This window comes from Rhipicephalus microplus, chromosome 6 (assembly GCF_043290135.1).
Source record: "Rhipicephalus microplus isolate Deutch F79 chromosome 6, USDA_Rmic, whole genome shotgun sequence".
Lineage (NCBI taxonomy): Eukaryota > Metazoa > Arthropoda > Arachnida > Ixodida > Ixodidae > Rhipicephalus > Rhipicephalus microplus.
In genome coordinates, this window is record NC_134705.1 from 181,899,592 (window position 1) to 181,915,652 (window position 16,061).

Sequence of the window (16,061 nt, forward strand, 5' to 3'; positions counted from 1 at the left end):
AAAAACTTCTCGAGCAATCCAGCGACGTAAGCGACTCTGGCATTCTGGAACTAACGAAGATCGCCTACATTATCCCTCCCTTCCCTTCACTCTCTCACTGTGATATCGGAGGATCGTTCTCACAAGCTTCCCTCGGAATTCCCTCAAGACACTTCCCTCTTAGAGCGCAAACAACGCTTTCGCCCCGAGAATCAATAAAGACCCGGCAAACACGCGATGAGCGGTGTTTTGGGCTCGAGTGGCGAACGGGAAGAAGGGGTTGATGGGGAAGCAGAGGGTCTGGTAGTCGACCGCAGTTGACTGACTACGCCGTAACTCTACGTGCGTTGCGTGCTCGAACAGCGACCACGAAGTGCGGCGCGACGACCCAAACTCGCTCTCGATAGGGAGGGAAAAAAGGGAGAGGTGGGTAAATGAGGGGGACTTGCGGAACCATCAAGTCAAGTTCGAAGCGCATCGCTCATTCCGGGATTAATTACTCTCCGCGAACGACTTTTCCGACGAGCGCTCGTGACGAACGACCAGTTCCCTTTCGACATTTTCCTTTCCCCCCCTTCGCGGCCGTATTTGTACCCGAGGACCTTTTCCCCACTCTCCTTTCCGCTTTCCCCAAGCGAAGAGGATTGCGGTACAGCCTGCCGCGAAGAGAGTGGGAGAGGGACAACTGAGACGGCGGAAGGTGGCAGACGGTTCTCCCGTTATACGCGGAGGGCGCTAATTGTCTTGTAGGATAACTCCGGGAAACGGGGACCGCGGCACGCTATCTGGGGTGAGCGAGGTGAGTGTGAGGGAGAGTAAAACAGGTTAGAAAGGGAAGCGTTCTTTCCCCAAAGGGATCTTCGAGGAAAGGAGAGGGGATTGAGGGAACTCGAGATGCGGTCGGCGAATCTTTGGTGTCCCGAATGGGGAACACTCGGAAAGGGGATGGGATAGCGGGAAGAAGGGCTGCGCAGGGTGTACAACGCTGTATAGGTGAGCCGGAAAAGTGTGTGCGTGAGCGAGCGACATCGGAAAGCAATTATTAGCCGTTCGAGCGGTGTTAATCTATCACTATTAAGTGATCGATGTTCTTCCCTACGCTAGAGATTCTCGCGTTTCTTTTTTTGTTTTTCCAAACTATAGCCTTCGCTTTGCGGCGTAGAACTGAATTCGTCGCTCGAGCGTCGGTTGTTCGGTGGCCTCAAGACGTGGTACTGCGATGTGGCCTCTTCACGTTAGAATGGGCGAAAGCGCGAATGAATTAGTCAACGTGGAGTGTAGCTAAGCCTATAGTCGAAATTTATTTTCTTGCCTCGTCGTTGCTATGACTTCAACACAGTTCGATTGCTCCGCTGCGAGAGGCGCGAAGCAAAATTCTTTTTTTTTTTGCCTTGAAGAGCACAGACGTGGAATGTTGTTCGAATTTTCCGCTAGGGAAGCGTTCTCAATCGTAGTGCAGGTTCAAATGCTTCTATCCCCGTTTCTTCTTGATCGTTGTTGTTTCACGCGTTCACAAGGGCGCGGCCTTATTTCTGCTTCACCGTCGCGAACTCGCATACCGTGTCTTCCAGTAAGCAGCGAATAGTTGTAAGAACATCGATTCGATTCAGGTTTCGAAATACTTTTGCGCAGCAATCGTTTAGGTGAGGGCCAAATTATTCTCAGGTTAATCGCTCGGAAGTAATCATGGCGTCCAAATTACCTGCTTTCTGTAGGTGACGCGAGGTAAACTATGCTCATTAAGTTAACGACCGCCCGCTTGCCGTAAGGTGTCGCAAACAAACAACTCATCGACATCTTCAACCGCCGCCTTGAATGGTCGATCGTGTCTTGGCCTCTTGTTGGGGATGTGCAAGTAAAATTATTGTTCACAACGTTTTGGAGCTTCATGTGCATGATTTTGTGTGAGCTTTTGGAAACCCTACCGCTGCTCCGCCCCAGAGCAGTTGCCTCGTCATGCTTCTTCGCTTGCTTTAATCTTTTTTTGAATTTTCGAGCTTTGTAACGTTTGTCATCGAGGTTTGGATCTATTTAGAATGGTAGAATTTTATAAGACAAATCGGAACGGGCGCAAGAAATAAGTAAACAGTCAAAGCAAGCAAGAATGAATATATTTTTAGGCAATGTGTCTCCTTGCCTTTCAGTCTCCCTAGCACCTTTCGCGGAACAATTTAGCAACACCAACGTTTGTGAACACGAGTGTTAGTCACGGCTTGCTACCCTGAACGGGAAATAGGGTAGCTGACCGTAGCACCCACTTTTTAACGTATTGAAACGAAATGAACGTGTCTTCATACTCGTATATACGGGCTTGTTAAGGAGAAATCGTGAACACAGACCCAAGTTTTGTGTTCTGGTTTTTTCGGGATGGGCTCCGGTTTTTATCGTATACGATGAAAACCCGAGCCAACCGAGTCGACGCACAATTGTTCAAGTACATTTGCACAATTGCAGGTCGATCCATCTTATGTAAAATTAGAATCGGTAGTCAGAGGTCGACTTACAACCGAAACAGACGAACAGTCAGGAATGTTGACATGGTTGCCACTGTTTGCTTATGTTTGGGCTTAACCTACAAGATACACCGCATTTTCTCTTGTATAACCAGGACTGTCAGCAACGATTTCGTCAAATGTTTTATTTCTTATGGGTTACCGCGCATTGCCGTAAAGCTACCTTTTTTGCATATATTTAAAGCCCTGCTGTGAAGCCCTCTTTGCAATTCCCACGGGTTTGTTGTCAGCGACATTGTAAATTAATTTTCTTTAGAAAATGCGCTCTCCTTTAACGCGAAAGCGTGAAAAAGCTCGTTTAGCAGAAATTTCAGCGTCACCGCCGTTCTTTGCGACTGAGAAATCATCCTTGCGCGAATGAAAAATTGAGAGAGATGCAAATAAGATAAATGAAAAATTCTGGGAATGAGTGGTGATCGAACCCGGGTCGTTTGCATGGCAAACATGGTGTTCGACCACAGACAGCCACGACTCTGCTTGTGCATGCGGGAAAAAAAAACTTTCCTCTGCTTGGAAATGCAGTGAAAGTAACTTGCATGTTTTACAAACACACTCGTCCTGTATACATGTTTCACAATATGTGAAATATTGCCGTATTAATGCGTGGTACAAGCGTATGTTGCCTTGTTGCGTCGGAAGATGGGATTATCATAATGACTTCATAATTTAAAGTGTGTCGCCCACTACGAAAGGCACACGCGCTACTGCACCCCTAAGGCAACGTCGCGTGTACATAGCAAGTTCGAAAAGATTTCACACACTAAGTGTTTGAAGTACACACTGGGAACAGAATATCGCAATCTCTTTCAACTTTTAAAGACGAAGTGTAAGGGTCCTCCAGTTTTTTTTCTTGTTTTCAGCCAAGACATTTTTTGTGGGGTTGGTCTACAATGTAGTCGACTTATAATTGCTAAATTATGCGGCACATGTAGGCTATGTTAGTTTTGCATCTATGACTGAGTGTGCGTGCGCGTGCTGCTTAATGTGATGTGTTTATCTCTCTTCCCTCTCTCTTCTCTATCTTTCATCTCCCCCATCTCCCTCCCATGCGAAGGGTAGCAAACCGACTGCCTAGAGACTCGTTAACCTCCCTGCCGTTCTTTTCCTCGTCTTTTCCTTCCTTATCTTGCTAGGAAGCGCAGCCACTATTACAAAGAACACACAACACATCCCCAATACGGGTTTCTACGGTAGTTTTGCACAACTCAAGTCAAAGTTCTCTCTCTCTCTCTATCGCCATTCGCAGAGCCCAGCAGTTACACGTGCTTCAGCTGCAAGCACGTGTTTCCTTCAGCCTGGCTTCTGGTCCAGCATTGCCAGAACATCCACGGCCTCAAGATCTACGTGGACGCCAACATCAGCGCGGCGGGGTCGCTCTTTCCCCTGGTGGGCAGCGGCGGCCGGCGGTCCTCCGTCACGCCTCCCCTGCTGCACCGGCCGTCCTCGGCGCAGCCGTCTGTCGGCGGCCTGCCGGCGCCCACCCCGCCCACCCCGGTGGGCTCTTCGCCATCGGCGAGGTCGACGCCGACGTCCTCCACTGAACCTGCTGTCCCTCAGGTGAGACTTCTCATAAGCGAGGCAGTACGCGCGGTTCAGAGGCTCTGATTCGAGCACGTTTCACACGATGGAAAACGTTTTGGAGGCTGCGATTACACTCGCAGAGGATGGATGAATGAATGAACTTTATTAGGTCCTTCGTAATTCCCTTTAGCAAGTTTCGGGCCACTTCCACGTCGGGACAGAAAGACCAAGTCTCTCTGCTGCGTCGCGGGCCCGTTAGACTGACAGTAACTGTTGTTCCAGAGGTGGCCCAAATTTCCGGAGTCCTCCACTACGGCGTCTCTCATAATCATATGGTGGTTTTGGCACGTTAAACCGCACATATCAATCATCAATGCCTTCATCAATCATCAATCATCAATGCCGTCAATGCTAATGACGTTAGGAAACAGACTTCCGAGGCTACTAAATGCCTTATATGAATTTAACTTTCAGCTGGAAACCAACACTTTCAATGCAATACGTTCCTTTCTTGCAAATAATTACATTGACACTATATAATTGATTGATATGTGGGGTATAACGTCCCAAAACCACTATATGATTATGAGAGACGCCGCAGTGGAGGGCTCCGGAAATTTAGACCACCTGGGGTTCTTTAACGTGCACCCAAATCTGAGCACACATTGACACTATATAATATCTCGCGCATGCCTATGAGTGTCAGCTATAGAGAATATGTCGGTGTACGCTAGGCATAGCGATTTGTAACCACCTCATATTTTCTCATATTTTCTCACATTTTCTCATATTTTTCTTCGGTCGTGTATTGAATGATTTGTGTAATTATATATCTATAGTGTACTCTATGTAAATTACAAAGTTATGTTAATCTGTATGCATGTATTATGAAGGTAATCTATATGTACTGAGCTATTTTGTACATCCGTTGGTGTATATTTTATTTTGTGTGTGGTTTGTACGCAAGACGTGGTTATTTGTAGTGGGCTCACGTTTTCCTTCGGGTCCTGTACTAAGTGATTTATCTGTTCAGTACATATTTTTTTTCCTTCTCTTGTTGTTGTTATTGTTGTTGTCTGTTTATGTACTGAGAACACCGTTGTACGCTGGTGCCAAAACGGGGGCCCGCAGCTTCGTCAAGCTATCCTTGCGATGACTTTTTCTGCCGGCCTCCGGCATTGTGTACTATGTACATGATGTCAATAAAGTTCACTGTTCACTGTTCATCACAGCTTCATTAAGCCGTGCTGCACAACCTCCTTGGCGAATAACTTCGAGTGCACGGGCAAACCTAGCTGGTCCATACGATCCGGGCATCAGTCACAATCCTTTTTTTTTCTCTTGTTTAATTTTAATGACCGTAATATAACAGCGGAGTTCTACGCCTCAGCCCGACGAGAGACGAGTGTCTATACGCTGGTCATGCTCAGGCTCCCAGATACACCCACAGATGGCGCAATTGCATCTGCATGCGTGGACGAAGCCAGAGTCGCACAGTGAGACGGGCCGGCTCGAGTGTGAGTCACCGTAGGGGTGTAGGCTGCGACATGATGCCGCCTCACGGTTTTCCCCATGTATCTCTACTCGGAAAATAACGTAATCGCAGACACCCACATAGTATCAAAAAAAAATCACAGGCACATGAACTGCAGCCCCGCTAGTTCTGCAAATTTCGTACTAGGTGCAACTGGGATGATTTGTGTCAATCTGTCAGTCATACATTCGATCGATTCATTCAGACTATGAATGAATGAATGAATGAATGAATGAATGAATGAATGAATGAATGAATGTTCAATCAATAAATCAGCCGATGAATCGGTCAAATGCTACAATCTGTAACAAAGTTGGTGGTTGCATACGGTTGCGCAGGTGACCTCCACTGCTGGCCCTGGCGTCCCTACGCTCGCCGGTGTCGTCGATCCCGTCACCGCGGCGCACCCAGCGCTTCAGCTCCTGCGGATGCCGCTGTCCGAGCGCCAGTTTGCAGCCGCGGGAGCGGTGGCCGCGGCAGCGGGCCTCTTCGGGAGGGCCTCTAGTCACGACTTCCGCGTGGGTGACCTCCTGGCGGACCAGCTGCGGCCGCAGGTTCCCCTTCCACCGGTCAACCAGGCGTCCACAACTGCGTCCGCGCCGCCCACGACTGCGCCATCATCGTCTTCTGCGGTAGCTGCCACAGGTACTTCAAGGCGCAACATTCCTCCTTTATTTGCCATGTGTTCCACTTTAAAACTGCCCCCGAAATGTCTACGAAATAGTCGCAGCTGCGCTGACCAACGCGGACAACTGTGTGTGATATGGAAAGAGCTACTTTCTTCCACGCACTATAGCTGAACTTCAACATTTTACAGGCACTGTGGCTATACACTTACCGTAGCCGCATATTCAAGACGTTTATTGTCTCTCTCTCTTTCACTCACCGAATTATTTCTCACACAAGTTGCCGCGCAAGTGTAGCAAAGCTGGTGGTCGATGTGGATAAAACCGACTACGTGCTACGTGTAAGAAGCCGCAAGCTGCCAGGTTACATTGTGTACCATGTTTACCGAGCTCAGGCGTCGCTTTAACTCTGGCTTCTAATGGTTCACACACTCTCATTGTTCCCGCTGGTGTCGTCCCTCACATCTGCAGCAAATTATGTATTGGACGAGGAAGAATGACACGTTCCAAGGTTCTCCTTTTATTTGCCAGTGTGGAGCCTAATGTGGAGTTTCTGGTGTTAAAATGGGCCCCTGGTTGCGTCTTTCAGGTTCCACAAGCAGGGACGGCTTCCGACCGTCTGCGACGCCACAGAGCGCACCACCGTTCGGCTTGCCGGCCATCGAGCCCCAGCTGGACTTCTACTCTCAGCGGTTGCGACAGTTGGCTGGAGCGTCGAGTCCTTCGGAGGCCGCGACGTCGGGGAGCGCCAACGCTCCTTCGTCGCCGCGCAAGCAGCTGACGCCGCCGGCGTTCCCGGCGTCTGGCGCCGCGACCTCAACGACGGGAGCCCCGCTGACGCCCACGGCATCGTCCGCGCCCGCCAAGGCGTCGTCGGACGGCACCCCCACGTCGCGCGCAGCGTCCCCGAAGCTCAAGTCGTGCGAGTACTGCGGCAAGTCGTTCCGCTTCCAGAGCAACCTCATCGTGCACCGGCGGTCGCACACGGGCGAGAAGCCATACCGCTGCCACATCTGCAACCACGCGTGCACCCAGGCGAGCAAGCTCAAGCGACACATGAAGACGCACCGCAGCTCGCCCGGGTCGGGCAACAACACGAGCGTCGAGTCAGCCCGATCAACGCCGGATGGCGCAGGTGGCGGTGGTCCTCGTACCAACGGTGACGACGGCTCGGAGGATGGTGCCGCCTCGTGCGACGAGGTCGAGGACGAGGAAGAGGAGGAGGAGATGGACGAGGAAGAAGAGGAAGAAGAGGAGGAGGAGGAAGAGGAAGAAGAGGAAGACCTGGACGACGAGAGCGGCGCTGGAGGCGTTGACAGGGCCCAGGACCTGACGGTACGGGGCGGCGGCGGGACGGGCTCTTCTGTGGGCCCATCCGAGCGCAAGTCCCTGCTGGGCGAGGTCATGGAGAAGATTGGCCTCACCAACATCCAGCAGTACAGCGAGGCCTACCGGCAGGCGCTCGAGGAGAGTGGCACCCTGCGCAACGCCGTCAAGCAGGAGCGACCGGGGTCGGCCGCTCCCAGCAGCGACACGTCGATGGCCGAGAACGGTTCCGACGTGGTGGGCAGCAAGTCGCTGCCCCATGCGGCCCTCGACTTCGGTGGCAGCCTTCTGGGAGCCTTCGACGGCGACGCCGCTAGCAAGAGGCTCAAGCTGGACCTGGCCGCAGCGGGAGAGCGCGACGTCTTTCCCGCCGGTCTCTGGCTGCCCTCGATGGCCCACCGTGACTTCTACCTGGGCCTCCACCAGCAGGGCGCCGCTGACCTGGAGCAGCGGGCCAAAGAGCTCAAGCTGGGCACTCTGAGCCCACGCCCCGGTCCAAGCGGCGCGGCTGCTGCCCTGGCCCTGATGGGCTCCCACCTGGGCAGGCCCAAGGACCGGCGCAACGACACGTGCGAGTACTGCGGGAAGGTCTTCAAGAACTGCAGCAACCTCACGGTGCACCGGCGATCGCACACGGGCGAAAAGCCCTACAAGTGCGAGCTCTGCAGCTACGCCTGCGCGCAGAGCTCCAAGCTGACGCGGCACATGAAGACCCACGGGCGCGTCGGCAAGGACGTCTACCGGTGCCGCTTCTGCGACATGCCTTTCTCGGTGCCCAGCACGCTGGAGAAGCACATGCGCAAGTGCGTCGTCAACCAGAACGCCCAGTCGCTGGACTCCGACTCGAAGGACATGACGTGACGCCGCCGAGGCCGTCCCTCGTCGACGTCGCTGGCGCCGCCTCGCACAGGACTCGTGGGGCCCGCCGCCGCTGCCCCGTTCGTGGCGTCGTGGCGCCGAGCAGCCCTTGGGCAGCCCTGGGTCGCGTCTCTTCTGCACTGAATACACTTTTGAGGCCGCCGTAACGTCGGTGACCGACCTTCTCGCAGTGGTAGCTCGTCGTTTACCCCTGAAGTCCCCGAGTCATCGCGAGTCGCGCCTGCCTGTACGTTGGCGCGAGCGTGTACCTGTGTGTGTGTGTGCGTGTTTCGTTCATATACGGTTCCGGACTTCATCATTCACTGTGGTCTTCTACTCTGTCTGGCTCTCTCCTCTGCAGACTTGTTCCCGCCTCCCACCCTTTGGCGATGGAGTTGGCTTGTTCTTTTCTCAGCAGTGTGTTGTTTTTCATCGCTGATTCATCAATTTTTGTTTGTCCACTGGCTTCTCAAAGACTTTAAGGTGGCGAAGGCCTGTCAATCGTGGACCTTACCTGATACCCTCGGTGGTAACATGTGTTCATATCCCTGTTTCGCTCAAGGGCGTTAAGGAAGAGCTTCAGTACAGTAGTTCATGCTTGGGAGAAAGCTGTGGCCCCACCTTGTCATGGAAAGGAGGAGAGAATGCATCGTGTGGTTGGCACCTACATTTCACAAATTATCTCTACAGTGTGAAAAGGCTTCATTCAGTGCATTGCGGCTGGGAAAAAAGCCAGTTTGACGCACTAAAACGTTAGCTGATACCAGTCACTGACAGAAGATTCACGCGCATTTTCTGTAGGGCGTAGAACATTGCTGAAGTCTACCGATGCGTTTACGAGGTCTGGACAGCCGGTCGGGTTTGTTGCCCAGTGGCAGAGGTACAGCCACTCTTGTAAAGAAGTTATATGTATAAGTGAATCTCCACCGAAAGTGCCTGAAATCTGGCGCCGGAGGAAAACTACATCAGCACTTCCGCTTTGGAGTGGAAGTGACGCCCGATTTCGATCTTGATCATACCGGTGTGGTACCCGACCGGTGGACCCTCCCTCAGAAGGTGATCGGCTGCAACAAATCGTTTACTATCGTTTTTGTTTGGAAATGCTGGTTTTAAATCGACGCTGAGCTGGAGCAGTCAGCTATTCGAGTCGGCGTGTGAAATAATTGGTCATGGCATTTGAAAAAACAAGACTATGTTTACATTGTTTACATCATAGCAAACAGTCCATGGCATACGCTTCCCTTTTCCTCTTCTTTCTTGAGAGCTCAGCGTTCTCTTTGATGCCTTCTTCCTCTTTATCTTCTCAGCGAAAGGTGAATGTTCAATACGGCGCATGTATAGACGACAGGCCTATGAAGTCAAATTGAATAACTTTTTGGAACTTCAAGTGTACATGCCTTGAAAGAAATAACCGTGAATCTTCGTAAGTGGTAGCCCACGTGCCAGGTCATGAGAATTGACAGACTTTGGCCGTGATGTCGTTAACTCTTGTCAAGTGGAGTCGACGTGCTCAGAATTGAATATCGGCACTCTTCACGGAGCCTTTGCAAATCGACGCAGTAGCGTTCTCTCCTCCTTTGCCGAATTTCAGCAGCTTTCCAAGCCTTTTAAGCTGGGAGTGGCCATGGCTCTTAGCGTTACAATCGCTGCCCACTTTCCGCGTATCGCTGTTGCTAGGCGACGAACGTCAATGTTGCCAGACTCGCCATTGACAACGGGTTTCATTTGCTGCAGCAGCCAATGGCAACGATGGCGTCCGCTTCCATTAAATGTGCAATAACACCGTTCCTTTTCGCACCGCTCTCACTATCTGCCGAGCCGTTGGTGCTTCTCCCTAGCAAGTCCTTTTTTTTTTAAATACCTTGCTCCCTCTCCTTCTAATACTTGTTTGTAGCGTCTGTAAAAAATGCTGTGACTGCGATTTTTGATCATATTCATCGCTTTTTTTTCGCGCATACCTTGCGGTGACCAGTGGAAGTATTTATCGTTCACACTTGCGGCGAAAACGCGCGATGGAGGCCTTTGTTTTGCCCGCACCCAAATAACCAAGTTCGACACCCTTCGTAACCTTTCCTTCTCTCACTTTTTTCATTTTCTTTCGTTTAAATGCACGTATAGAGACGCGATCATACCTCGAGAACATAATACTGCATGTTACTGTTGTTTTTTTTAAATATTAGTGATTCATCACTTCCAGGAGGTTTTATTTCACAATGTTTTCACGCTCGCTTTTTTCATTTATTTTTTTTTGCGGCTAGAAAAAAGTGAGAATGATTTGTGTTTGCTCTCTGTTTTTATTATTCAAGCGGGGACCACTTGCAGAGATTGTCGTCTCGGGGCTTCTCTTTAATTTAATGTTCTGCCCGCTGCCACGGCGAGGACAGTGTTCACCCAGAGCAATAACAGTCTAGAAATGTCGCGAGTTAAGCAGTTAAATTCACGTGAAAAACCAACTGCCTTTTTATCATTAGCTGTAGAGCATCGCATCACTTTCATCAAACAGGGGTGCAACCGTCCCAAATTCTTATCGATGGCGCTAGGGAAAAATGAACGGCAGTGCTTATTAAGCCACGAAAAAAAAAAACCTTTACGTTGCAGTGTAAACGAAGCTCATTCGTAGTAAGTGTTTGAACATTATGTCACATTCAACAGTCCTCCACCTCCACGCTTCAAACACGGGGCGCCCTTAGCACAGATTGTACTTGTTGAAGACATCAGGTATCTAGTCACGCAACAGCAATCCTGAATTCGTTCAACGCATCATGGGCTGAGCGGTAACTAAATCTGGCCGTGAATACGGCAAGCAACATCGGCAAGATTATCTGGCTGTGAATATTGCGACTTACATTCACTGAACAACGTTGCCCAGCATTATTTCTAAACCCCAATTTAGCGTCTCTAAGTTTCTGCGTCGCCCGCTCAGTGCGATTTTAGATGAACGGGCAAGATTTGACTGCCATATTAAAAATGACTGCATCTGATTGCCGAGAGATATTGCGTAGCGGTGCGCCCACGTCACTTCCGTGACGCCCTCTGACGTCCACACTCCGCCTGTCTGTAGCTTTGCGTACCCGATTATTTTATACTTGGTTCCCCAGATGGCACGCGTTCCTTTCTTCCGATCGCTGAGACTATGATTAATTTCACCTTTTCTCCTTCCCCAGCTGAAGTAAACGTGTCCAGTATGGCTTCTCTGTTTCTTGTTTATATCTATTTACGAAAGGGCAACCGCTGCCGAATTGTCATTGTTTACAAACTCGTTGCTGAAATGCCCGGATTCTTTTCTCCGACGGTTCTAACTGTGTGCCAAGGCAAAGGCGCCTTTTCGAAGAAGGCTTTGCGCTTGACACTATGCGCGTGGTTCATCGATTTAACAGCGCAGAATCTTTGAGTGCACAGAGTTTTTTTTTCTTTCTGTACAAAAGGGAATACTGAGTCACCGTGCATAAATACTTGAAAGCGCACTTGCGATCTTGTAATCAAGAGGGTATATATATATATATATATGTATACATAAGTGTCGTAACTTGTACCAGACTATTCATGCCCAGTCAAGTCATCCCCCTGCATTTTCGCATAATTGCTTCATGTTTGGTTGTACTATTTTTTGACCGTGCACATTTTTTTTTTCATTCTGGACGCTTATAGCCATTGCAAAATTAAGAGTGGCACACAATGAGGTACTTGCATAACCACTTGGCCTCGTTATTGTTCTAATATTTGTAAAGGGCTATGATAGCTTTATTCACACTGTTTATGTGCCCGCCGGTTGCGTCATTCGTCGTCAACTCCGTAATTTGGCAGTATTTCCTATTGCAATCTCAAGTGAAATCAGCAACTAAGTGCATCAAAGGCACTTGCCTCAATGGTAATTCTCAAACGAGGCACGAAAGTGGAGGCACCCGAAAAAAACGTATTTGGATGGCCATGTTAGGCCTAACTTCAGCTTACGCTGAGTTAGGCTTGACTTAGGCCTAACGAGGCCAATCGTGAGACCGCCCTCTTCAGGGATATTCCAGCTGCGCTGCGGGCTGTCTTCCAAGTGCCCTCTTGTCGGGGTGTGTGAAATGTCATTATCTTTTTTTAAAACGTTAAATGTTCATCAGAAACTTGCGAGTGGAAACAGATTTAAAATCATGCTGCCAGTGTACATAGAGAATCGCTCTATCCCTTTTATTTCTGTCGCAATGCGACGTCAAAATCCCGCTGTTCAGGCTCTCACTTTCCTGTATTTTTCATTACTTTTAAGGTTCTTTGCCGCTTCTTACTTTCGGAAAGAATGTGTCAATCAAGTATATTCTTCTGCATTAATCTTTTATTCATCGTAATACTTGTCACGTGACTGTTGTGCCATTTTTTAAATAAAAAGGTTAGAGATGTCGACTCGAGACAAGTCTGTTGTGACGGTAAGAGGCGACTAGCACTTTATCCGCTGTGAATGAATGCTGTGTGAAATGGAAAGTGATAGCAAGAGAGATAAAAAAACGTCGAAAAAAAACCGTTTTTACTCGTGGTTTGCTGTCTAAAGTTGCACTATGCTTGAGAAGGCAGACTGTTTTTTTTTTCAAGAGTGCGTGTGAAATATTGAAACAGAAACCGATAGAGGAGATATATTATATATAAATATATAAATATATATTTTAGCCCTGTACTATAAGCTTTGAGATCTATAGATATTTGTAAAGCCCACCCAAACCTCCCACATTTCTTCTCTTCGAGGGTATTTTTTTTTCTTGCGTAATGAACCGAGCTGCTGCCCTCACGCTTCAGGCCTTGAACTACAAGGCTGTATAAGGGTTTAGTAGTTGATACAAATTGATAACATATTAGCAGTTAATACAGATTGACAACGTGCTATTAAAAAATAACAATTTGCTGATCACCAGCTAATAAGCCGCTCATAAGCTAGTATACTTTAAACATCCTTTTGAAATTAGCCGCATACTGCACATAGAACTTGTGACTCGATTAGTTCTCGGTCGGCCTGTCGCTGTAAGCTGTCGCCGGTTCCAACATTGAGATATACATACAAGTTCGTGAGATATACATTTCCTAAAAAAATTGGAATGTGCGTTCTTTCAATCGGAAGGGATTTCGTCTTGCAGCATGAATAATAGCAGCGAGGTTTCATGATGTCGAGTTTCCTTTTCTAATATATTTTTTTTTCTTCTGATTGGTCGAATTTGTGTAAGGACTATGTTCTTCGTATTTGTTGGTTTTTTATGCTGTCCTGTCGCGTCGCAGTGACTTGTTTAAATTGATGGAGGTGCGATCTCAAACGCTATGTTGTCTTTATTGTTTGCCTTACCCTACCACTCTTCCCCCCCCCCCACCCTCTTTTTTTGCACGCGTGGTGGCGCTGTGGTTTCCCAAGGATAAACGGTACAAACGACGTACATTGGCTGTGCATACGTCGATGCGTTATGATAGCTTTCTCTAGTGTTTCAATAAGGTAAGCAACAATTCTCCGCTCTGTACTCGTTTAGGGCGCACAGTACTGAGGCTAACAGTATATATAAAGGGCTTATCTTAGCATAGAAAACCAAAGAAAAAGCGTATAGTTTCGTTTTTAATTTGACGCTTCAAAGTTACAGCTTTAGCAAACAAATTTTCAATTATTCGCTCTCCTATTACAGGATGTAACCAATCTGCGCGCATACTACAAAATTGCTGATGTGCAGGGCGAAAATTTTGGACTGTTAGTTTTTCAAACTTATTGGAGGCTCACGGCTCCGCATCACAAATGCGATGATAGAAGCGTTTCACGCCTGTCCGTACGTTTAACCCTGTTACCTTGGGTAAACCATGGCGCTTGCAGTACCGTATGTTTGCCGATATTATGGGTATATGAATGCAGTGCAACAATACAGAAACGTTTTAGCTTTCGTTGTTTCTCATTATGGCTGCAAAATCCACGCATTGAACTGTTGCCCAGTTTTGTCTTGTCTACCCCCTTGCCTTCCGAAACCTCATTGTGCGTCACTGGCGCTGCCGGCCCATATTTTCGTTTCAGCTGTCCCGCCCTTGGAAACGTCCCCCACCTTCTGCCCCGTTCTTGTACGTTCTCGTGTTGTGTACCGACTTGTTTTCCTTTTTTTTTATTTTGTCGAGAAACTAGACGCTTGAAGACAGTTAGTTCTGCCATGTTTTCGAGCGTATACAATCCGGTGAAAGAGAATTGCTATACATGTAATGAATAGAGTGAACCTTTTTGCTGTTTTTTTATTTGCTTGATCGTAGGTTGTTGTTGTCCGGCGGGATAAACTGTGAAAAGGAATAAATATGACGGAACTGTCTCGCATGTGTGTGCATACAGTGATTGAGTGTTTTAGAGGTTTCTCGACGAGTGTGTGTAAAAGGCAACTGACGCCCGCTAGATGGCGGGAAACTACGTCGCAACGGAAAGTGTTGATATGAAAAAGTGCAACGCGACGTTGACGCCCCGTTTGTGAATGTGCGTCGTCTGCTACTTGTAGCAGACGTGGACGCTCTATCCCTGCATCACGGAGCGCAGACAGCAACGTTTTTGTTTTTTCTTCTTCCACTCCGAATGTCGTCACGTGTGTCTGTACGGTGACCGTGATTGGCTCTCGTATCGAGTCACGTGGCAAGCCGGAAGTTGTGGCCGCCGTGTTGTCAATGTCGTTCCGGAAACCCAGCTATCTCGTCTTCATTGCCCAATCCGTTCATCTCGTTTACCCGTTGTCACGCTTGTTTAAAAGCTGACCCCTTTCTGCTGTGCCTCTTTCCCAATATTTTTTTTTCTGTAAGTCATCAGGGGGCATTATAAATGCGTAGTTTCTTTTGTGTCATAGAATTTAGCTTTCATTTTGGGCCCCTTAATATCTCCTTTCTTTTATTAGTGTTTTTTACCCTTTCTTTCTGTACGCGTCGCTCGTTGCCCGTGCTATAAGAGTTGTGTTGTTGTTTTTTTGTGTTTGTACATTGAAAGCGGAAAACATTGTGTACGTTGTAAGCGTTTATTTGCTTCTTGTTTTCCTCAGCTGGCGAAGAGCGTGTTCTTATTACGTCACTTTCCTCTGTCATTACGTGGAAGTTTATATGAATAGTTTGCATACCTTTTTTTTTCGCGGAGTAGTGATTACGCGACGGATTTATTAAATAAAAGAAAAATGGCATCTGACACTCGGGACTCCGTGTTTGTTTTTTAATGTTGTTTTTTGGTATCTATGAAAGTGTTCATCTTCGGGGGAAAAAAGTGAAACCTCTGGAGAGCCCCGCCGCTCTGGTGTATAGTGGCTAAGGTACTCGGCTGCCGACCCGCCGGTCGCAGGATCGAATCCCGACTGCGGCGGCTGCATTTTCGATGGCGCTGTAGGCTCGTGTGCTCAGATTTGGGTGCACGTTGTAGAACCCCAGGTGGTCGAAATTTCCGGAGCCCTCCACTACGACGTCATTCATAATCGCATGGTGACTTTGGTATGTTAAACACCACATAATCGATCAATCAATCGATCAATCAATCAATCATTTCGCCTTAGGTAAAGACATCAATTGAAAGTCCCTTTGCAGAACGTTTTGATGGGTGGGTTCTAGAGCAAGTTTGGCGTGCGGGAGAGCAAACTTCATGAAAATGCTGAAGGTAGGTTAGTTAACTGGTGTCCGAAGTCGCACAGTTCTAAGCCAAGACGATCCGCATCTCGAGATGGAACTGTAACTATGGAATGTAGAAAACGTACCGTG

General features: G+C 48.4%; 1 protein-coding gene across 4 annotated transcripts in view; it reads left to right on the forward strand.

Moving 5' to 3' along the window:
* The window catches only part of LOC119168268 (BCL11 transcription factor A), a 664,540-nt gene extending 649,037 nt beyond the window's left edge, over positions 1–15,503 (forward strand). For all 4 annotated transcript variants that reach the window (XM_075867205.1, XM_075867206.1, XM_075867207.1 and 1 more), the window contains 3 exons: positions 3,739–4,049; positions 5,886–6,192; positions 6,763–15,503. In XM_075867205.1, coding sequence (XP_075723320.1) covers positions 3,739–4,049; positions 5,886–6,192; positions 6,763–8,360 — 2,216 coding nt within the window. In that variant the 3' untranslated portion in view covers positions 8,361–15,503. The remainder of the gene's footprint in view (positions 1–3,738; positions 4,050–5,885; positions 6,193–6,762) is intronic.
* Positions 15,504–16,061: the final 558 nt, after the last annotated feature.